Source organism: Aedes aegypti, chromosome 3 (genome assembly GCF_002204515.2).
Source record: "Aedes aegypti strain LVP_AGWG chromosome 3, AaegL5.0 Primary Assembly, whole genome shotgun sequence".
NCBI lineage: Eukaryota > Metazoa > Arthropoda > Insecta > Diptera > Culicidae > Aedes > Aedes aegypti.
In genome coordinates this window covers 184,167,743-184,192,416 of record NC_035109.1, presented here as the reverse complement: position 1 = coordinate 184,192,416, position 24,674 = coordinate 184,167,743, and the positions used below count along the sequence as shown (strand labels likewise).

Sequence of the window (24,674 nt, the reverse complement as noted above, 5' to 3'; positions counted from 1 at the left end):
GTCATCCAAGGATTATCAAATGTCATTTCATGTATTGAGGTTCCGGTTTTAGTTATGTTTCTTGTGCGTACCAGTTTGAATTTTGAAAATTCAACTAGGAAGTTTCTTTATTTGCCTTAATTCAAACCAGAAACTTTGACTAAAACCGGTCTCTTAACATCCTGAGTTGTTTTGGTTTCATGTTTCTTCTTGATATTTTTGCGGCACACATATACCCAAACATTTACGCTTAGATATAATTGACATTCTTGAAGAAAATCGCAAAATAAAAGTTAAGGTTAGGCGACGAAAACAAAAAAAAAAGGCTTGAAATAGATTCAATTCATTGTTATTTGTTTATTTCTTTCATTTACTAGTAGTACCTATTTCTGTTCCTTAGGAAGTTTTCGACTAATGCAAAGGAAGATTCTTCTCAATTTTTATCGGCAGCATATACAATTGTTTGTCACTTTATTTTTGAAATACGTAGTGAACACCCAACAACTACAACGCGTCGTACTCTAAATTTTCCTTTTCGAAATCGCAACCAATTATTATTTATTTATTTGCAAGGGTACCAAACCACATCAGAACACTAAACGGTGAGTTTCGTAATCGTAAAACGCTGAATTATTATTAAACTAAAATATAGTGCTTGTATAGAAATTTGAATTTTAATAAAAATGATCAATAATTACAAACAAATAAAATTCAATGTTGAAAATAAACAAAAATAATATACTAAGTTAGTGTGTTTTGTGCGGTACTGAATATCACAGCTCATATTTGCAGAAATAATGATATGTATATTTTAAGCAAAGCTGTTAGACATCAAATTCAAATAAATTTTTCCATAAAAAAGTTTACTGTAGCTTTCAAATTGTTAGATTCCAAATACGGTGTAAATTGTGTTAGTAGTGTTTGATCCCTTGGTCGCGTTGCTTGCTCCTGCGGGGGCGGGTGATGGGGGCAGGATCAATCGTGTTGCGCGTCGCTTGTTTCGATAAAAAGGCTCAAGACCTCTTGGGCCCTTTTCAAATGTTTGTCCAGAGATCATTTTTACGAAAATTTAAGATTGACAGCAGCCTGGCTGCTTGTTGATTTTCATTTCGCATCCCCCAGCTAAAAACCCCAAGTTTCGAAATCATCTGGATTTTAAGATATGCCAATTTCAAATTGCGGTCTACTCGAACCATATATAAATAGTGCATTCAAACCCCTCTACCGGCAGCTTCTTTTTTTACCACAGGAAAAAAAATCAAATCGCGATAACTTTTTTGTTTCTCCGTATTTTTGCACCATTTTTTCACAAGTTCTCAAAAAACTCTTCTAGTTTGAGGATCCGTGTCAATATTGATCATTGGTCGTCTGGATCCAGAGATATTCCGAAATACCTTGGGGGACCGACGCTTAATCATAACCCACGTATATATCTTAGGCTGCAGATTTTTTAACGTATTCAGATGTTCACTCTTTGAAACAATACATTAATAAGAGTATGTTGTGAAAAAATTAAGCAGTTTGGTGCAGCCGTCTTTGAGTAATGAACATTTATGTTGCTGGTACCAAGCTGACCAAATAAAGATCTTGAAAACTTCAAAAAACCTCATATCGTAATTTTCAGATATCTCTAAGAATTCTTAACCAATTTGTATGATTTTTTCAGAGTAGCTCCTGATTACATGGCATTGTGTAGCCCACATTTTACTTTTTCGATAAGTTGACGTAAAACAAAATGGCCGCCTAAGACATTTTGTATGGAAAATATCGGTCCCCCAAGGAACATTGGAATATCTTTAAAACCAGATCACGAATCATCAATATCGACACGGATCCTCAAACTAGAAGAGTTTTTTGAAAACTTGTGAAAAAATGGTGCAAAAATACCGCGAAACAAAAAAGTTATCGCGATTTGATTTTTTTTCTTGCGGTAAAAAATGAAGCTGCCGGTAGAGGGGTTAAGCAACTTATATGTAAATTTGTTGATTTTACCGCATTATAAAGGTCCATACTGTAAATAAAACCTGTTTTGTTGTTCTCAAGAAGATTTTGGTTTGGTGCCGATAGATATCTTTGTTACAAAATGATAGCTTATAAATCACAACTGTGGAACAAAGTACAACAGCGCGAAGGTTATAGTCAATCTCATGCAAAATTAAAATTGTGCGGTGCCCTGCCTATAAGCCAATGCACGAGACATTCGAATGACGTTTTCTAGCAGGCCACTCATTGTTATTCAAAAAAACAGCATGGTATGTGAATGGTGCTGGGCACATTTTTTTGTTGATGAAGACGTTTCCATCTCTTTCTGGGCATATTTGTGCCCGGTTTATGGAAACCGATGTTACCAGTAGATGATGAAAAAAATCTTCCCTGCCTGCTATTTCCAATTCGAGTGTACGAAGGTACGGTGCTGTCATCTGGGAAAAGTTTGCTCGATGCGTGAAGCGTCGAAAATTTTACCCGGCAAGGTATAGGAAGCGAAATTTCAAATGCTCATTTAAAATTAACTACAATAGTTATTTAAAATCTTTCAGTATATGTTGATATACTTTTGATGGGCTACATTATAGGCATATAATTTTGAGTTTTATATTTTATTCTCAATATGCTGCTGATTCTATAGTTGATCAATAGTCAGGGTGTCTACTACCTGGAAAAACCTGGAAAACCTGGAATTATCAGGGAATTTTATCCAACCTGGAAAAAACCTGGAATTCTCAGGGAATTTCGGCTACAATCAGGGAAAATATTTCGTATTAGTAATACATGGTAGAAAATATCCTTTTTGTAACACAAAATTAAATTGAAAAATTTTTCGGTTGCGCCGCTTTTAAAACGAAGTTCTGTACTTTAATTTCATAGTCATTTTTATTTATTCAACGTGAAATATGTTTAAATTATTAAGTAGAACTCAAGATTATCAAGTGATAATTGCAAGTCCTGGTCACTATTTTAAGGCCGCACGGGACGTCATCATAATCACCCTATCCATTTCAAGAAGCAAATCCCAAGAACAACTCCATATATCGATTTGAAAATGTATCAATGTGATTCTATATATGTAGCGCACAACCCAATAAATTTTCAGCTTAATCGGTTCACTAAAACTCGAGATTTGCTTCCACAAAGTTTTGATGATAATTGTTAGAGTAAGACGAAAGATAGGGAAAATAGCACGGTCTCCCGTGTCACCTTAATGCAGGTCTTAAATAAGTTTTTGTTTATCTAAGGTCTCTAAAGTCTCTATTTCAATCAAAATTGTCTTTAAAGTTACTTTTTTTGCCTCAATCTGCTTGCAGTGAATCCTGATGCAAAATTCTAGAGGCTCAGACAAACCTCTAAAGACTATTATGCGACTATTCCACAAGAATGATTTTTTCACAGATCCCGAGGAATGCTTCAGGATTTCTTGTGATTTCTCCAGAGATTCTTTCTTAAATTCTTTCAGGAATTCCAGGAAAATTCTCCAGGAATAGTACCAGCAATTTATCAAGGGATGCTTAGAGCAATTTCTAAGAAATTTGGTCAAGAAAATCTTTTCAACGATACCTTTCACAGAGATTACCCTGGAAAAAAATCCTAGGGATTATGCCAGGATTTCCATCAGATATTTTTTCACTGTTTCTTTCACCTATTTCTCCAGTTGTTACTTCTAGCAGATTTCCCACAGATCCTGTAGTAGTAATTCCACAAAGGTTTGTTGCAAAGTGTTTGAAATTAAAAAAAAACGTCTCAACATTTGGTTAGTAACGCTAGAATAATTCATACGTCGATTTTTTTCTTTTAAGCCACACATTTTCATGAGGATAATTTTGAAAATGTATCTTAGATTACTCTCAGGAACTACACCAAAAATCGGCAATTCTCCAGTATTTCATTAAAAATTAAAATATTATTGCTGCGGTTCAAACACTTGTTTTTTTTTCTTGGACGAAATGAAAGCTAAAGATTTTAAATTTTCAAGAAAAATATAAAATTTCACAAAAAATGGTTTATACATGAAAAAAAAAACAAAAAAGATGGAGGAATATCTGAAGGAATGTCTAATTTTTGAAATTGCTCTAAACTGGAATGTTGGAGAATATCCTTAGGCAATCAATAGAAAAATAAATGGATAAATTTCTAAAGAACTTGGAATTTTCTTAAACAATACAAAAATTGAAAGGATTCTTATTTCTAGAAATATTCCAGATTGAATTCATGAAGGTACCTTAAAAGAAATTTCTCGAAGAATTACTTGTAATACCACAATTCAAACTTGTGAAGACATCATGCTGATGTCCAAAAATCTGAATCCCATTTTAAGGAAAATGCTTTTTTATTTTCTTAAGTTTGAATAGACTATTAACTTCATATCTGACGTTGATTATTGAAGGCACTTTCAGATCATTTGATAAGCATTCTTGGTTTTGCGGGGAAACTAAAGAAAATCGTCAAATTTTTTAAAGTTGTTCACACATTTAGAACAAACAGATAGTTTGTTCCATTGCTATGAAAAATGTTTTGAAATTTATCATAAGATTTTTTTGTTTTGGTGTTTTGAAGTCACTTTGAAAAGAAAGTTTTGTATTTTGGAGAATTTCTTGAACCTAGAATTATTTTTTTAAAACCTGGAAATATCAGGGAATTTTATTTCTGTAAATGGGTCGACACCCTGATAGTCTAACCCCGTACACTTAACAGAATTTAATTAAAAAGTGTTTTGAATTTTTTAGAAGCATTTGAAAATTGACTTCCTATGCTTTGCCATGTAAAATAATCGGAGCTTCACGCATAGGGTCAACTGTGGTAATTACCTTCGTATACGTCTATAGACGCGAATGGATTACAGGTATGTTCCGTTTTTATCACGTTCCGATTTTGTCACGCTCCGATTTTGTCACGTTCCGATTTCGTCAACAAATTATTCCGTTTTTATCAACACACAAAAATTGTTTTTTTTTTTTAATTTCAAAATGTTTAGAATGTAAAATAAATACTTATTTCGAAGCAATTTAAATGCTTTTCAATAGCCTCAGAGTTGAATTATCAACATTTTGTTAATGTTGAGCACCTACGATGTAGGTGTCACGTCATATACGATTCAATAAGGTTTGACTCCTTCTTATCCACTAATCAATTGGAGTTTTCAAACTTAGCATGGTCTGTTGGACAAGATTAACCCATCCTTCATCAATCGAGAGTTGCTCTGGCCACGTCCTAGCAACAACTTGAATTTATGATTTGTTGAATACGTACCTAAGAGAGTTACAGAGACCTCTACTTTTTCTTATTTAACATGGCTTCAAAGAATTGTGTATGAGAATTTGACAGACATAGGGACTGTTTTTCAATTACGTAAAACAATTTTGATGGTTTTTCGAACCTTCTCCCCCTATGGTATATTTTTTTGTCTGAAAATATTAATGAAAATAATAAAAAATAATGTATATGGCACGTAAGATATCTCAAACCCCTTCCTCTCCCCCATAATCCCTTACGTGGTTAATGGACGATGCCATAGATTTTTTATAAAGGATGCACTTGAGAATGAGCTCAAGAATGTTTGGGAAACGGCAAGAGACATGATCGAGTTTATTTTATTTTTGATGAGACTGTCATCCCCGTCATATTTTAGACATTATCTTCTATTTCTTAAAGTCGATATTCCACGTCATGCATGTTACCATCCCAAATTTACTGGGATCTTGATCTTGACATGAACCCCTTCCCCACATGGAGACTTAAAGGTTACTTAAGAGCCTTATACCAATAGCCATACGCTTATTCATGAAATTTTACAAAAGAGTTTCTTACCAAAAAGTTCTAATTTGGTGATGCTTGTCTAGAGTTTTTACACTTTTGTGCCTTTGATAAACTTATTAATAAATAGAAAATGGAATGGTTTTTGCACAGACAAACAGAGATAACACTCTAATTATTTTCATCGCACAGCAAAACAATGCCCAATTCTAATATTTGGTAGTTGGCCGACGAGCCACTAGTGGCGCTCGTATCACTTTTATTCGAGATTGACGTTTGCCCACTACCACCACTTAGTTCGCGGTTGGCCAAATGAAGTATTTTTAGCATAAGGCTATCCATGAGGATTTTCCGAGATAGGACTGACAGCTAAAAGTGTGCATGCAACCGAAACGGAAGGGTAAACAAAACTTAAGAGTGTTATCAGAGCTTAACATTTTCCTTTGTAATCGAACGGTCACTCCGACCGCGAAACGTCAAAATCTCGTGGTAGGGGAACTGGGGGTAAAATGAACACCCTAAGCAATTTTCAAGTTTTCTTGCTTATGAAGCTGTCAGATTCTTTTTCAATTGCTCAGAATTTAAGAAGGATGTTTATGCAATGTAACAAGTTGAAATATTGTGATGGAAATAGAATTTTATCAACATTATTATAGTTTTGAAAATTTCGTTTCACAGAGGCAATTGGAACATTGGAACATTGTGGGTAAAATGAACATGTGACGGGGGTAATATGAACATATGCTTGGGGGTAAAATGAACATACAATGGGGGTAATATGAACACCATTCAAATTGAACGGGTTGCGGCATGATTCTCGGCATCTGGTACATGATCAATGCATATCTCACAGACATTCCGGAATCGATGGAACGTTTAGCGGTGAATGTTTGGATGGCTGTCCATGTCTGTTTTAGTATTTTCTGCGGAAAACTCTCGGCATCTGAAACAAAATCCGGTAGTATTCGCCCTACCTTGGTGTTCATATTACCCCCATCTCAAGTGGTTCATTTTACCCCCAAAGAATCAACATATTCAAATAATTTGTTCTAAGAATTTTTAAGATAAAAATACCTTCAATTTCCGTCTACTTATCATAAATACTTTAAAGATATGGTGTGCTACGCAGCTCAATTGATTTTTGATGATTTAAGTCATAAAAACCTTAAATTCCACGAGTGAAAATTTACATCATATAAGAAAACGGAGGGGCGTACTTTGTTTTTGTTTACTTATCCAGTTTTTGACAGTTCAAGATCGCTCTAGAGTTGTCGAAATAGTTCCTTAGTCTGAGGATTAGGGATGATGCAATATTTTGCATAGATTTATTGCATAATTACCGTAAAACACAAACCTGTTCATTTTACCCCCCCTGTTCATTTTACCCACAGTTCCCCAAAAAAACAGCTGATCGCAGCTGTCTCATGGATTGCTTTATTGGGCGTAAATGGTCACGTGACTACACGGGAAAACATTCTGTAGTAAAAATTACTATTTTAGCTGACTACGCCCATTCTTGAAACTACCATGGAATTTCAGACCAATTTACTATGTTTACGGTACATCCCACCACATTACTGGTATTACGGTTGTTAAGAAAATTTTCCGTTTTGCGGTAGCCGCCGAGTTCTACCGCAGCTGTCAAAGTTCTACCGCAGGCTTCGAAATCATTCTATCATTGAAGCAAACAATTCAATCATAGTATGCTTGAAAGAAAAAGCGCTATGAAAAACACTAACAAACAACAATCATCAAGGCGGTATCCAAGGTATCATTGAAGCCTACTGATGATTTACCAGTGCAAATCAGTGATGTGACAGCTGCGGTAGCTTTCCGTTGAACCGTAAAACGGAAAGTTTTCTCTGAAATTGCAATACATTTGACAGAAATAATTTACAACAATCTGATTTCGACAACAGACATGGTAAAATCAAGCGCATTTATGGTCTGCTGAAAATTGCCGGTGCGAGCGCTTAAGTTAACCCCCTAAAATGGTAGTTTCTACCGCACAATTTTTTTGCGTGTATGTTTTGAATTGATAATTGTTCTAGCTGTTACGTCTGTTTGTCTGTGGTTTTTGTATGTCGCGAAAGAGGTCAAGAACGGACTAATAGACTTACATGATTATTTCACTGTCGCATTGGTCAAGTGTTCCGACGTGGTTGAGTGAAGGAAACGATTTGGAAAATTCTCTGGATTAACTGGAAAAACAACTGAAAACTAATCTGTCGTTTTGTATGGAAGATTGCATGCCATTTTTCAGCAGCCAATGATTGATGGCAAAATGAAGTTTGACGGGACCAGCAGTATTTAACTAAAGGATGCGAACTGGAAATCAACAAGCAGCTATGCTGCTGTCAAGCTAAAATATTCGTAAAAATGATTCCAAAATGCCTAGAAATGTACGGTCATGATTTCGTCACGCTTAAAAATGTTATACAATTTATTTAACACAAAGTTCCCTAGCTGTTAAAAAAGTGGTACTTAGTACAAATTATGTATACAGCCGTGAATCGCAAGTCAGTCCCATCTGTAAAAAGTAGGCTTAAGAAAATGGGCTGTCAAATTTTCAAACTCGTTTTCCTATTTGTATGTAAAATTCCAAAGGATTGGAACATGTTACAATCTTAATGAAACTTTCACAACTTGCTTTTTACTACGATATCTTTCCGAGAAAAACATAAAGATGATCAAAATAAGTTACAGTTATGAGTTCCACGGTGCAAAAGTCTGTAGTGGGACTGATATGTGGTTACTTTTGATTATGAGACAATTTGACTTGCTGTTTTTTTCCTATTTTTTCCGAACAAATCATATTATTTCATTAGTTCAGCTGAAACAGCATTGGGAGAGATGCTGAAAACTGAACTCAACTCAATTTTGACAAAAATGCAGATGAGACTGACTTGCGATTCACGGCAGTATAAGTCCATTACACCTTTTTTTAATATGTTTCTTACTGGCATATGGCCAGAAACTTTCTGATTAAATCCATTCATTGAGTGTAGTGCCTGAATTGAACTGAAGAAGCTTTGTGTGATGCATGCAAGTGTGCATTCAGGAAAATATCGTGCTCAATTTGAAAGACCTAACAGTTCGAATCCGCACCCCCAGGTATTTAATATTATTTTTACTTAAAAAAAACTAGAGCTTTAAATTAGTTTATTGCCAGGTTTTGTGTTCTAACGAAAAGCTAAATGCGATGGTGGCGCTGCTCTAGATTGGCGATTAGTGCTTCCCTGCCGAAGCTGATAGTCATAATCATATAACTGATAACATTTTGGCAATTCAAAGTACAGGAAAACGTAAATATTCATTTCAGTTTGCCAAACTTTTGCAACATAATTCCACATTTAATCGCCAATCGGGTATGGCCACAAAAACTTATTTTATAAGAACACTAAGCTGAGAAGAAGGCTATTTCTCAATTGGGATATAATTCCAAAAAGAAGGAGAAGAAGCAGAAGGATGAGGATGAACAGTGGGAAAAATAGATGTTTCTTGTTTAATCTTCCGTTAAAAAAATAACAAAGATCAGCTTGACTCACTTCCTTGTAGTTATTTTTACAAATATGATGCACATGATACATAGGACATTTATGTGATTATCGTTTTAAAATTATATATTACATTTATTGAAATTCTAACCAAGAAAACTAAAACTATTGATGATTCATTACAAAATCATATTGATTGATAGGAGTCTGCAATCAATTTTCATTAAGAACCTATAACAATGAACAATCTAAATGCTCCTTACAGCTCTTAAACATCAATACTGCGCGTTTAAATGATGAAAATGTGTATTGTCCTGACAAAACTGCAATTTTGTTTTCAAATTTGTAAAATATTTTGTCTAAGAAAATTATTCCGTTTTTGTCACGGTTCCGTTTTTATCAACTGAAAATTGCCGATCGTGTTGATAAAAACGGAACATACCTGTACCTGCTTTGCTCTTGTCCACAGTTGATAAGCAGGAGTTTTCTCATTTATTTTTTTATGGGGAAAGGCATCTAACTTAAAATTTCTTGTGAGTGGAAGCTATAACACTGTTCGACAACAAATTTTTTTTGGATGGATCAGGGACGCGTTTATATGGGTCTTGAAGTGCAAGAAAAGTATAGAAAGAGGCCGTTTTCAAATGATTTGCAGCACCCCTGGATTATTTTTTGATAAAGCTTGAAAATTTGGCATTTTTAATCACAAAAAGTGTGATAAGCAAAATATCAATATCTTTTTAAATTCAATTATACAACCATTGAATTTGTCAAATCAATATTTTTTAGCACTGGATGACTTCAGGGAAACGTGCATCATTTCAGAAGAATATTGGCATCTATTTTGTATATGAATTCGGAATGTTAACGATCATTAAGCAAGTACGTTAGGATGTGCACCATATAAATACTACTTTTTTTTCTATTTCACACATCTGGTTCATTATATAATAATTATTATAGGTTCAAGAAGACGCTTGATTAGGATTTTATTCTTTGCTTCATTAGATAAAGCAATGAGCAATGCAATCCAGTAACATTTGATTTCAACAATGATACGTCGACTACGGCAAATTTATGTGTCTGTTATATTCATATGGGCTGGTTGGTCCAATAAACTCTCAGCAGAAATACAAAATTGATATAGGTTGGACACTGACATGCAAGTGGTCTTACATGCGCTAGCTGGTTTGTTGAATAAAGCCAGCGCCATTGTTGAATAAAGTCCCTCCAAATGTAAATAAATGGGCCCGTCGATAAGCTTTAAAGGTAACAAACAAACAGAAAACTATGATTTGTAATAATCATATATAATATATAATCAATAAACCCGATTCTGTTTTTGCACGGATTTCTTTTACACGGCCGTGCAAAAAAGTTTCCATAATTTTTTTCCGCCAAAATCTTGTTTTTGCATGAAACGAAATTGTGTTACTTTTTTTGCACGGTTTTTGAAGTTTTGAACTAAAAACTTTTTTTGCACGGTACGCATCCTCCGTGCAAAAACAGAATCGGGTGTATTTTGTTCGGGTCGTTAAGCTCTTATCACAATCTACTCCTTGGAAAGAAACAGCGGAATGTTAACCACAGTTGATCGAAAATGTCAAACGCACATGTATTTATTTACTTCTAAATTTCGCAAATTTCCTCGCAAAACCACAAGTTTATGAATAAATTGCAAGACGAATTAAAAACTCGTTAAATTTTCTTAGCATTTTTATAGTAGTTCAAATACAAACTACGTTTTGAAATAGCTCATTAACTTCACAATGGTAAGCTAATTGTTTTCTTGTATAAATCATGTTGATGAGATTCAAACTAATACTCTACTTCTTATTTTTTCCAACAGCCGAAGAACATTCAAAAGGAACTGGCCAAATGCAAACATCCGCAAAGCCGAAAAACCTTAGCGTTGGCTAGGAAAATGAAAAAGTAATTCTGAAAAGGTAAGTTTGATCTTAATGAACCTGCAAATGATTGTGTGCTCAATTCTAGGATGAATAATCGAGAGAAAAAGAAAATGGGCCACGCCGTTAAGGCCAACATAGTTGGTAAGAAGTTGGGCTGGTTTGCGGAACAGCTGGAGGACCGTACGGAACCATTGAACGCTGGTGAATTCGAAGAATTGATCGACAGGTACTAATTGTTTGATGAAAATAATGATGTGATCCTTATAATAGAAAGAATTATGTGATTTTTACAGATATCTCACACGATTCGATGAAGAGCTGAAGCAAATTAAGCTGGTCCAGTCAATCAATAAGCAACGGAACAATCAGCACGCCGCCCGCGAGGCCTCCATCAAGATGACCCTCGAAAAGGAGCTGGAAAACTTCAACGGCGGGGGTCTGGAGCTGCCGGATCTTTGCGATGCCTTAGAGTTCAAAAAGTTTCAACAGTGGGATGGAAACGCTCAATCGATTCAACATTTGAAAATGCACTTTATTTCTCGAAAGCGGCTTCAAACGAGCAAAAATACTGATTCGAGTACAAATGAAAATATGGCAACAGATTAAAGGAACGAACGTTTTGTTTTGTCAAGTAACGAGGGAAATCTTTCAATCCTTTTGGGAGTTCTCTTCCTTTGGCTTCTTCAGATCAGGTTCGCGCAGTGTAGGATCATTTTCTTTTTTGGTGGGGTCCTCTTCGTGATTCCTCTTCTTAACAATCAACCAGGATTGCATCATCTTGCTTTTAGGGGTACCGGTTGCTTTTGCGATAGGTTTCTTCACATCCTCAATCGGTTTATTGCACTGGTCCGATTTGTTCCTGGAATTGTTGACCAAGTTGGAGACACCGTACCATTGAATTGACTCGCTCGGTTTCAGCATATTCAACGCTCGTGTAGCGCCAACTTTACGGAAGTCAAGCCAAGCGTTCACTTCTTCGTCGGTTTCAAGTATCGCAGGGATACGATGGTGGATTGTAGAGAACTTTTTGTTCGATTCGAATGTGATAACCGTGTAGCTGTACAGCTTGTCCCCATTCTCGTCCTCCCAAACATCGAAGAGTCCTGCCATTTTAAGAAGATTGATCGCGGGTGCTTTCTCCAGCTCCCATGTGGACTTGTCTTCAACTTTAACCCCATCGTTCTGTGGCATATGAATGTAGAAAGCAGGTCGTTCGGATGCCTTCAATTCCTTGGCGGTCGTTTGCCATTCGTAGAATCCCTCGCACAATATCACGCATCGATGTCCGGCTGCGAGTGGTGGCCCATATAGTTTGGACATGGCCAAACTTTCCAATCGACAGTTATTCGTTGTGAGGCCATGCTTACGATAGTCACCCTTGTGCCAACGAGGAACCATGCTCCACATCATCGGTACAATGATTCGCTCAGAACTGTCCTTGGCTTCGTCGAAATGGGCCGCGGATACCAGCACTGGAGTGATGTCCGTTGGGGCAATGTTATGCGAGGGTTGGTACTTTCGACCGCAGTTGAACTCATTACGATACTCCGGAGTTTTGGGCTTGGTTTGAGTCGCGTTTTGGTATTTGCAGCAACATTGGACCTCTCGTGGTTCAAGCGTCCTATTGAGAAACAGAATAACAAGTTTTTTTTAGTTTGATTTTAATATACGTAGGGTAGCGGTCGTATTTTGGACCCCTAAGGAAGTGATTTTAGTTTTATTGTCCCAGTTAATTAATTACACGGCGTAACCAAGTCAAAGAACATGTCAAAATGTAAAGAAAAACGTCCTCTACTACATAAAAATGCCCATACGGTTATGTAGGATCTAATAAGCGTCGAAAATAATTGAATTGTGAAGCATTGTTTTTCATTATTTTGAACACCAATACATTTTAATCCCCCAGCATTTTTTATCGTTTGGCGACAAAGTCCACGACACTGGTTGTATAATATGCTTGCCCATAGTCTAATCAATCGATTGACAATGGAAAACCGAAGAAATTCTACGCTTTTAGTTTAGAAATTAAAAAAAGTTTTTGTTTACAATTCAAAAATTTCGGACGCGTTCAATTTCTATGTGTAACGTGTTGTAACGGTTGCATGAATGAACCGATTTTTTATGTTTATTTTATAGGTACTCTGTGCTCGTGGCCACTACTACTGTGGCGGAATCAGTTTATCTGTATCTACTTTACCGATACAGATCTATTTTTAACTATATTTACATCTACACTGAGAACAGCGTTGCAGTTGAAAATACTATGTTAGAGGGTTAAATTAAATACACAACGCCACTTGATTTATGCAGACTAAATTTGCATTTATTTCAAATATTTTGTGTTTTACCATGGTACCATGGTCAACTCATTTGGTCGTTCCATGAGCTGGCGCAATTGAATTGAAGTTAATATGGGATTTTCAGCTCACACATATGGGAAATAGCACATCATCTCCTGTTTGGGTCAGGAAAATTGTTGATCGCATTCAATTGAACCTAGAATGTCAAAAGCACTACTTGATACCATAGCGAACAGTATTGTAGAAGGCTGTATGATGATTAAAATTGAGAAAGTTGGTGTTTTAACTATCTGAAGTAGATTTGCAATAATGCTTGGTATTTCTTCAACATAGCTGGGTGGTAACCACTAAGCGCATCATAGCCACCTATGATGCTGGGCGAGTTGCGGTACAAGGTGCATGCATGTATGTGATTGTACGGGAGTGCTGATCTAAGCCTAACTTTCAGCTACTGAAAGGTTAATTAAAATGAGCTTAAAACCAGATACAACCTTCTGCAACCATGTTCTTTAGGGTGTGTATTTGTCTTTCTGGGCTCAATTGTACGCGATAGTCTACGGTACGAAACGGTACGATCAATTTTCAATATATTCGTAACAAATATTCCATACAAACTTCGAATTGAATGAGCCAGCTGGGGGAGCAACCAAATGAGTTGAAATTTTGAGAGAGCTTTTTTCATACCCTAAAGCCCGATTTCCAAATTTTCCGGTAGCCTTTACGAAGAGGTCCAATAGGACCTAGATGGTTTTGCATTAAATTGAACTGTAATAAGGATCAATCTTATTTCTAATAGGCCTTGGAAGAAAACTAATTCCCAATTGGAAAATGTAAACACAATTAAAAGATTGTGATATTTTTATTGTCAATCTGAGCATTTTGAATCCTGTTTCCCTAATTTTGTGAGTTTGGTCTGTCTTGTTGTAGCCTTCGCGTGCTATAATTGATAGAGGTTATAAATATCAAGTAATGCAGGAATTCTTCGGTATTCAAAGCATATTTACCTTGAAATCTATCTTACACAGTGTTTAAAGCAGCAGCAGCTTCTAAAATTCTTCAAAAATCAAGCGAGCGCCATCTTAGGATTTGAGCTCAACACCGAATGTACGTACACTATGCAGATGTCAAAATGAACTTAGGCACCTACGTGAATTCCACGTAAGTGCGATAGGTAACGTCAGTAAACATTACCAAGTCACTATTTGGTGGTTATGAATGGTTTAGTGATCTTTATCTTAGTCAGGTGAAGTGGAGGAAAAATGAATTTGGAATGATCTACGTGATTTTTCACGTAGCAATGACGTTTATATTTTTTTGAGTGTGTAATCTGTTCAAATCATTTTACGCATCTTTTAGCGATTTAAGCGAAGTATGCACTTCAACAGAAAAGTAATCGCCTATCTCGATGCGTGGGAAATTTCTTGCAAGAAATGCTCAAGAAAAGCATTTTTCTTTGATCGCAGTACGCAGATGAAAAGAAATGTCAATTCAAATGGAGCTCACTGTAGGAAATTTCTTGACCATTTCTTGGGCAGAAATTTCTACTTTTCTTGAGCGGAACAGCATACTTAGCTTTAAGTATGGAATTACAAAACTTTCGAAATTGTATTGAGGAGGGACGAAGTGCGCAATAGGTGATGAAAAGAAGAAGAAAGTAAAGAAAACCACAAGACGCATTTTATTGTTGCTTGCTCTTGTTGTGATGCGTGTATTAGATATTATCAGCAGAGTGACAAATAATCAGTAATTATTTCAACGAAAAGCTACCGAAGCTTTCACACTACTGAGTTGCACTGGTAAATCATCAGTAGGCTCAAATGATACCTTAGATACCGCCTTGATGATTGTTGTTTGTTTCTATTTTTCATAGCGTTTTCTCTTTCAAGCATACTTTGATTGAATTGTTTCCTTCAATGAAAGAACCAATCGTTTCTTGAGCTCCGTTGCACATATTCGATAATGCTTTCGGGAGCGTCGTTAATGGCTGCTTTGACTGTCCTCCAGCATTCCCCAAGAGGGGCCCTATCGTGCTCGCCCTCATCCGGCAACGTTCCCTCAAGATGCTGCGCGTACGCATTGGCGACATCCGGTTGTTTCTGCCGCTCGAGATTGTACCGGGGCGGGCGTCGGTACTGTACATCATTGATGACGGATAGTTTTGGGTAATTCGCGTAATAGCGTTACGTAATAAATGGACGCTGCCTTAACAGTGCAATTTGAAGGACTGTCTATGTTCTAAAGAAAGATAATTCACCGATGAAAATGTTATCAGTGATAATTGTAATTGTAATTGCTCAATCCACACCCTGGCAGACAATTATCCGCCCATCTAGACACGGGCTGGGTGAGGACCTACCAAGCCTCCCCCGTTAACATGTCCTATACCGTTTAGCACACCGGGATCTTCCACAAGCAGGCGCCGGAATTAAAGCGGTCCCACAAGCTTCAGATACATTAAATAGATATAGTCCCTCTGGCACTAAACCGAATGGCGCCCTCCGCTTCACCACTAGTACTGCTTCCCCACACGCCAAGCACAATATCGAAAGTAGCGCGTTGTATAGCAAATACAGTACACCACCTCCGACACTATGCCAAATGTACAGGAAAAACAGCACCAGTAAGAAAGCGGAAGGCGCACCACTCGGTTCAGTGCCAGAAGGACTATAAGTATAACGAAGAAGAAATGAAAAGATAGTAGAGTTGGTTCGGTTATTTGATTGCTGAAACGAAAAAAACAGAAAAAACAGAAACAAAGTGTTAACATTAAAACGGGGTTTTATAATTGATAAATGTATCGATAGTTTCTCATCTGTTACGTTTCCTTATCGTAGCGCTGTCGATTTTTTCCATCTCCAGGGTATTCGTCTCCGCTCGAGCAATGAGGACCATGATGAAATGAGAATATAAAAATGTGAGCATTAGTGTTGATCTAGTAATAGATTAATTTAAACTGCTTTTCATGTGCTAAGTAACTTGTAAACTCCTACTCAATTATGTTTTGTTGGCCTACACGTTTTATTTAGACACAATTTTATTTAGAAAACTATTTGGATCCGAGATTTTAGGTGCAGATTGAGCATGTTTGATGGCTAGTTTTCAAGTTTGATGTTAGTACGACGTGCTACATTCATTCATGGTGATAAAAATCATATCATATGTCAGAAAAACGAGATAGAAAATTGGGTCGAAAACAAGGCTGGTAAAAAGGTATCGGGGCGAAATGAACACCTGCATGAAATTTAGTGATTTTAATGTATTTAATGACTATCAGTTATTCCGATATGTAAAAGGGCTCTTCCTCAGTCATAATAGCTAAAAAGAACCATTCTGGATTTGCTACTTTGCTCAAAAATTAGATTCCTCCACGGCCTTGCTTATATGCCAATTTGAAACTGAGAAAAACTTTAAGTAACATTTTGAAGAACAATTGAAGCAAAAAATCAACTTTTATACCATCTAACATTTCAAATGGAATATAGATTTCATACAGTGTATTAACATTTGATGAAGTATGCATATTCTCAGATATTGAGGGCGTGTCCATTTCGCCCCGTATGTTCATTATGCCCCTAATCCCCCTACGTTCATCAACAAGGCGGATTTGAGATCCGAAATTGGATTAGTAATTCACCAGCGGTACTAAGGGCCCTAAACGAGAAAGATGTAGACCTGGTGGACGAGAAAGATCTAGATTTGTCAGCAGAAATGAGCACTGAGAAAGTTTTGGGCATGTGGTGGTGTACTGCCACAGATACATCCACATACAAAATCGGATGGAACCGCTACGACCGTGCTCTTTTGGAATGCCACAGGCGACCTACAAAACGAGAGACTCTACGGGTGCTTATATCTATATTCGACCTACTTGGGCTAATCGGTCACTTCATGATGTTCCTGAAGGTGCTGTTACAAGAAGTGTGGCGCTCCGGTGTGCAGTGGGACGGCGAGATAACCGATGATGCATTTACAAAATGGAACCAGTGGCTGAAGGTAGAGCATGTTCAAGTTCCCAGATGCTATCGATCGCTTTCCCATGACTCCGAAAAGAATCCAGAGCTCCATACATTTGCTGATGCCAGTGAATATGCCATGTCCACCGTCACCTTCCTGAGGTTCATCAGGAACGGAACCGTCGAATGCCGAATCGTCGCCGCTAAGGCAAGAGTAGCTCCGCTGAAATTCGTATCCATCCCTCGTTTAGAACTACAGGCTGCAGTTATAGGCGCAAGGCCGGCATGTACGATAGCAGATTCCCTGTCAATAAAAATATCTAGCAAGTACTTCTGGACTGATTCGCGCGATGTGCTATGTTGGCTCGCCCTCTAAGATGAACGTTGCGGATGATGGTACCAAATGATACACCTCACCAGATCTCACCTCAAAGCAGATGGTTTGTAGGCCCGGAGTTCCTACGAAAAAATCAGGCGAATTGGCCACAACAGCAAACGATGAACAGCACTACAAACGAAGAACTCCGCCCCAGCTTGCTCGCAAATCACATTTCCTGTGAACCTGCCATAAATCCTTGCAAATTCTCTAGCTGGAGGCACATGCTGAACGTGACTGCCTTCGTTCTGCGATTTTCAGCCAACTGTCGTTGGAGAATAGACAGGTCTTTGACTATAACCGGGTCACCAACGGCGGTCAAATTAAGAACTGCTGAAGCATATCTTCTACGTTCAGCTCAACGGGATGGTTACTCCGAAGAGATCGCTTACTTGGAAAAGGCACAGCAGAAACCAAACAGCTGTCAACTGGTACCAAAGCAGAGTAGCCTATATCAATTGATGCCGTGGCTAGATAATCAAGGACTTATGCGAATGCGAACCAGGATTGCTGCCTGTCACTACGCAACAGAAGATGCCAAGAAATCAATAATCTTACCACGTGACCACCGTACTACCAACCTGATAATTACCCTACCATCAATAATTCCACCACTATAACCATGAATCAGTCATTAATAAGCTTCGACATAGATTCAATATCCCACACCTCCGCGCTTCTTATGCCAAAGTGAAGAAAAATTGCTAACGATGCAAGAGCGACCATGTCACTCCACGACCACCAATCATGGCCGACCTCCCTCCGGCGCGACTTGCAGCATTCACCACCCTTCAAACACACAGGTATTGATTTTTTCGGACCATACGAAGTAACAACAGTTGGAAAGCGAACTGAAAAACGATGGGAAATGCTCGCAACCTGTCTAACAATACGAGCAATACATATCGAAGTGGTACACTCTCTGAGCACTGACTCCTGCATCATGGCAATCCGCAACTTCATTTCACGTCGCGGTACACCCTACGTTATATACAGAAATAGAGGAACGAACTTTATCGGTGCATCTCGTCAGATCAAAGAGGCAGCTGCTGCAGTAAACGTAGACGAAGTGATGAAGGAGTTTGTAACCGTAGACACTGCTTGGTCATTCAACCCACCCCTCGCGCCACATATGGGTGGCAGTTGGGAAAGACTGATAGGCAGCGTAAAGCGAAACCTTCAAACGATCAATCCACTACGAAACCCAACCGATGAAGTGCTGCGAAACTCACTATTTGAAGTCGAAAACATAATTAACTCCAGACCACTGACCCATGTCCCGGTTGATGATGTCAGCGCTCCCGCTTTGACACCGAACCATTTTCTCCTTGGTTCATCAAACGGTATCAAGCCACATTCTACCATTGACGACAGCAGTGCTGGTCTTCGACAAAATATATTGGCCTCGCAGATGCTGGCCAACAGGTTTTGGAAGCGTTGGTTAAGTGACTATCTTCCAGAAATCACCAAGCGATCTAAATGGTTTAACCGAACTGATCCAGTAACCGTAGGCGATCTAGTTGTGATAGTCGACCCAAAATTACCGCGTAATTGCTGGCCTAAGGGAAAAGTTATCGAGGTTCATCCAGCCAAAGATGGAGAAGTGCGCTCGGCCACCGTACGAACATCCACTGGAGTATACGTGTGGACAACCACCAAGCTAGCTGTTCCGGACGTTAGCCGCGATGGAAGTAAGCCAGCCTAAACGCTGGCGTACCTGGGGGGAGTGTGAGCTGTCCTAAGGGAAAGCGCGCGCCCGTTGTGTTTGTCCCCCTGTATCAGCTCTGCGTCTGCTGCTCTGGCTACATTGATCGGAGTGACAGGCAACCGCCTGTCACAACCGTGAGTAAAGGGAAAGCAAAAAGGTTCTTGTGTACCACGTTATTATACTTAATCCTACCTTAAGCGAAATTGAATAGTTATCCTACAAAATTACTCTAATAATTTGAACTAAGTGCGAACGAAGTGAGGTAATTGGATTTCCCAAATATTCTCATGCTTAAACTAAACTTAATCTAATAAATTCTTTGAAACTATCGCCTAAATCTATTGTGCAAAACCTACTACAGAGTGCCTATAACCTACATTTGCATACACCTAAATTGATACCGGTAAGCCATTACAAATTATTGAATTTCTTCCAAATTTTCCTTACAGCTATCAGAACAAACTTCCATAATCTCCTGATTCCATAGACTACGGATTTAAACGGGCATTAAACTTAAGTTGTATTACATGCAAACCTTAATGAGATAACTGAATCTTAAATGTATTTATCCTATCCATTCCTTACACAATGTTATAATTTATACTTAAAACTATCATGAACACTTGAATTGTAAACCTATAACTAAAACTAGTCTTGATTCCATGCAGGAATTTATTAATCTCCCAAATAAAGAGCTGTGAAATACAAATTGCTCTTGTGGTATTCCAAATACAGATTTAATGAAAAGTAATGATTCTGTACTAACTTATGTTTCGGATTACAGTCAACTTTCGTTCGTTGCACTAAACCTGTAGCCCACTTAGTGAAAGACTTTCACTAATCGGGCTGAGTTTCAAGCTGTCAAATAACATAGAACAAAAGAAAATCAGAGCTACCAACATTGATAAATTGGGTCATATGTCAGAAAATGACGTTTGCCTTCGTTTTAGGTAGGCTATAGCCCAACTAACGGGAGCCCAATTAAAACGTAGCCCACCTAAAGATAGTGCAACGAACGAAATTCGACTGTATTCACAGTAACATACAATTTCACCAAACACGTCTTACACTTCCAGTCACAATTTATTCTGCCCTTTCGTTACATTGAGGGTCAAAGCCTACTATTTATAATTCAAACTCAGCATAGCACAGCTCTGGAGGTTAATTAAACGAAAAAAAACCCTTTCAGTCCGAGTGACCATTTGTCGAAACTAATTTCGATGTTATTGCGGTTATTTTGAAAATTTTCCGTTCTGCGGTAGCCGCCAAGTTCTACCGCAGCTGTCAAAGTTCTACCGTAGGCTTGAAAATCATTGTATCATCGAACGAGACCATCTAATCAAAGTATGCTAGTAGAGTCCAAAGTTTTGGACAACAGCAGGAAACAACAGTCATTAGCGTGGTTTCCAAGGAACCATCGCAACCGATCGATGATGCTTTGTGAAAATCAGTGATGTGACAGCTGCGGTAGCTTTCTGTTCCGCCGTAGAACGGAAAGTTATCTCTAAAATTGCAATATTGTTTTTGATTTTTCAACGCATGGAATCGCATCATCGAGTGTTGTAACACCTACGAAAAGTTTGAATTCACTACATCAACAGCTTGGTGATTCTAAGCCTGCTGCAATACAAGGTGATGTGATTCCATACTTTTGACTGGCAGTGTAATAATTTAGCGATCATGAAAAATTTGCGTAGAATCAGAATGGTTTTAAAGTTTTATCTGTCACTGTTTGTTTGCAGTGCGTACTCATTTTACTATCTCCTCCCCTTATGTAAACCTGACGATTGCGAGCTATGCGACAAAAAGTCATGGCATAAATCTTTATTCCTTTTCCATTCATTAAATATCGCATATATTTACAGGCACGTTCTTCCGCACATTTCACGTTCTGTGCATTAATTGAGACGAAACAAAAAAAAAACTCCCTAAAATTTTAGAATCTCACAAAAATCACGGAGTTTGTTGTGTTGTTTGCACAGCGTTGCGAATTCGGTTACCGTCAACAAAAACAATGTGCGCGTCGCCAGCAGTAAATAAAAACAACGAAAGTGGATCAAAGAAAAGGCGCAATTTTTGTACCACAGTTGATTGCCCGACCAACGTCTATCAATGCAAGTAAAGCTGAATATCAAATTTGCAAATTTTAGATAACCATTTAATTTCACTACAAGGCATTAATGCATAAATAACTTCCAAAATATTTGAACTTTCTCGAACATATATCTGAAGATTTTAAAAGACAAATTTTGCGAACTAGCATGAGCTGTGCAAATAAGGAAAATCGGAAGATTCACCTTGTTTCAATATACGTTGTCATTTACTTTGGCGGCGAGGAGCAAAACAAAACCAGCGATAAATAACAAGGCCAAACAATAATAACAATAATATTCAATCAAGAACATCAAGAATCCAATCGTTCTTTTGACATTATTGAATTTTCGTTCTTGGTTTTCTGCAAGATTGAGACAAAAAGTTAGATTGTGATGGTTTTTCAAAACTAATTTTTAGTGAAATACTGTGAATCAGATAGCATTTGTTGGTAGCTCTTTGACTATGCCGAAGCAAAAGTGGTAGTTCCTTTTATTTTTAACTTGAAGACCCAATTCAATGGCAAACTTTTCTTCTAGGGGAACCAACAGTAAACAGTACTGTGCCGAGCAGGAACACGACCAGTACGACCAACTGTACCGGAAATCGGACGTATTCTACGAGTACCTGAATGATGCGCCGTGTAAGATTCCGAAAATCGAAGAACATCTGGCTGATCCGGTGGAACTGCTGGAAACCATCGACGAGATCGATCTGCCGGCTCATCGTCTAACGGGTAAGGTTCGTCTACAGTATCTAAGCTATCTGGAGAAACTGCTGGATGGGAACTACGATGCGTGGGCCGGAACGGTGGAACCGTACGAAAACGTAACGTTCACACCGGACGAGGTGAAGCGTTGTGCGGCCAGTATCGAAATGAAAGCGGTAATTTTTGCTTCTGTGAGCCTTTTCAAGAAGATTCAAGATTGAGATTTCGTTATTTCTGCAGGTACAGTCTTGTATGATTATGTCCCTGTATCGCAACTATGTCCTACAATTGGTAAGTATCATACACACTTAGCTCTTACGGTAAATTTCACCGTAATCTCAACAGATGAACAGTTCGGTGGAATAAAACACCGTAATTTCGTCGGAATTTTACGAATTCCGGTGAATTTTTACCGAATACTGTGAAAATTTACCTTTACTCCGTTGATTTATTTTACCGAACCGTTCAGCTGTTAAGATTTCACAGGAATCCGTAAAATAATTGAGGTGTGTATAGCTGATTCCATAGATATCATGATGTTACAGACTAAAAAAAACTTAGGAAAGATACGTATTCAAGGTCTAGTCGAGTACTTCTAAAAGACACAACTGAAAATTTTGAAATTTAAAAAATTGGCTTAAACGTATAACATTCTAGAGTTTCAGAAACGAATTTACATGTGATAAGAAGAGAATTGGAGGCTTTCCTTAGCCGAGTGGTTAGAGTCCGCGGCTACAAAGCAAAGTCAGAAGCAGGCTTTGTCCCAGTGAGGTCGTAATGTAAAGGAGAAGAAGAAGAAGTAATCGACTAGATCTTTAGGGCGTGGTTGATCGATTGAAGGGTTTTTTTTGCTTTGAAGCACAATTAAAAATGTTTGTTTTTTTTTCAGATCTCACAAATCCGTAAGGAAACCAATGAGTGCATTTTGCACCCAAGCTTGATTAACATGAAATTCACACCAAAGATTATCAAAAAGGAATGCTGCCACGTGTCTGTTCAAACTGATCCCATAGAGCAAATTAATGACACACAGGAAAAGGCCCCCATAAACCTCTTCGAATGCAATGATCTCCCACTACTCGATGTCCCTGCGATGTCGCTTGATGAAAAAATTCGCAACTTCGAACGTAAGATGCACCTTTCTAGCCCGAAGTTGAAAACGCGACGAGATAAGCGCGAAAAGCGACCTCGAAAGGAAAGATCGCGCTCACGAGCAGGAGATCGTCTTTCGCTTCCCATAACAAGTCATGAACCGGAACCAGCCCCGCAAATTCATCAGCCAAAACCGGCTTCGGAGACATTCAAGTCCCCTTTGGTTGAAGTTCCAAAGCCGGAAAATCTCGGCAGTCAAGATGACGAAATTCTGCGGGAACTTGAAGCCATGTTCGACACGGGAGATGACGGGAATATCTTCGACTCCTGCGAGAATCAAGTGCAAATCAAAGCCATCATGAACGAGATTGAAAAATTCGAACCACAAACCTGCGAGCAATCCCATACGTTGAATGTGCTGGAAACTTCTACGGGTCAATTGCATAGAGACATTCCAGAGGTACCATCTCCGAAGTTCGACTACGACAACAGTCAAAATTGCTTGCTGGTTCCTAAAGAGTATTCCAAGCTGGAGCCTGGCGAAGAAAAGGTAACCGATTTGAGGAAGAGCTTGTGGCCATGCGAGCTGCACATGCAGAAAACGAAACTTCGGGAGATATTGAGCAACATAGCTGATAACAACTACCTCCGTTATGAGCGCATTCGGGCCCGTTTTGTCATTCTATTTGGAGAGTACGAGGACGAGGAAGACGAACTGGGCCCATATAGTCCGTCGATTGAACTGAACGAAATATTGGTGTCCAGTTGTCGCCAACGGATTGCAAAATGGGTCGTGCAAGCGCTAATGAAGCCCCTGAATGATGGCTTGATTGCCAATAGGTTCCTGTTCAAAAAGCTGGCCAAACATGTGGCTGACAACATTATCTATCTCAATCAGTATCCTGGTAAGTAATTTTGCGTCACTATTTGTTTTCCTTTTCCTAAACCTAATATTGGATTTTTGAATTTTAGACCAGCGATTTATCAAATACTACGTAACGGATTACTTCTGTACACACCCTATGATTGCCTCTATAGAAGACATGAATTAGTGTTTTTGCTTTTGGATCAACTACGAACTGAATGGACTCGAAAGATAACACCCCAAAATTATTCTGAGTTTATTGAAAGTTGATATCAGTTTAACTAACAGTAGAGTTAATACAACATACTGCATTTAGATACGGCGTAGTTGCTTAAAATATTATAATTCTGTGAATTATTAAAAAGCAGTTAACTTGAAAGCTATTTTCACATTTGTACCAATTAGGGTTATAAAATACATCTACGTCAAACGTCAAACGTCAAGCTGAA

General features: G+C 38.1%; 3 protein-coding genes across 4 annotated transcripts; 2 read left to right on the top strand and 1 right to left on the bottom strand.

Annotated features, from left to right (window-relative positions):
- The first annotated feature begins 10,814 nt into the window (after window positions 1-10,814).
- LOC5577341 (translation machinery-associated protein 16 homolog) lies at window positions 10,815-11,766 on the top strand. The gene is made up of 4 exons (XM_001656368.2): window positions 10,815-10,993; window positions 11,071-11,153; window positions 11,217-11,357; window positions 11,425-11,766. The coding sequence occupies exons 1-4, from the start codon at window positions 10,991-10,993 to the stop codon at window positions 11,735-11,737; spliced, it is 540 nt and encodes a 179-aa protein (XP_001656418.2). The 5' UTR covers window positions 10,815-10,990; the 3' UTR covers window positions 11,738-11,766.
- LOC5577340 (embryonic stem cell-specific 5-hydroxymethylcytosine-binding protein) lies at window positions 11,643-21,483 on the bottom strand. The gene is made up of 2 exons (XM_001656367.2): window positions 21,332-21,483; window positions 11,643-12,752 (listed from the first exon to the last, which is right to left on the bottom strand). Exons 1-2 carry the CDS (start codon window positions 21,349-21,351, stop codon window positions 11,780-11,782), a joined length of 993 nt encoding a protein of 330 aa, XP_001656417.2. The 5' UTR covers window positions 21,352-21,483; the 3' UTR covers window positions 11,643-11,779.
- Window positions 21,484-21,777: 294 nt separating this feature from the next.
- On the top strand, window positions 21,778-24,674 carry LOC5577339. Of its 2 annotated transcripts, none has more exons than XM_021849535.1 (5): window positions 21,778-22,038; window positions 22,099-22,444; window positions 22,509-22,559; window positions 23,158-24,265; window positions 24,333-24,674. In XM_021849535.1, exons 1-5 carry the CDS (start codon window positions 22,025-22,027, stop codon window positions 24,410-24,412), a joined length of 1,599 nt encoding a protein of 532 aa, XP_021705227.1. In that variant the 5' UTR covers window positions 21,778-22,024; the 3' UTR covers window positions 24,413-24,674. The 2 variants fall into 2 exon arrangements, with proteins under 2 accessions (XP_021705227.1, XP_001656416.2); XM_001656366.2 differs by having other exon boundaries at window positions 21,778-22,041.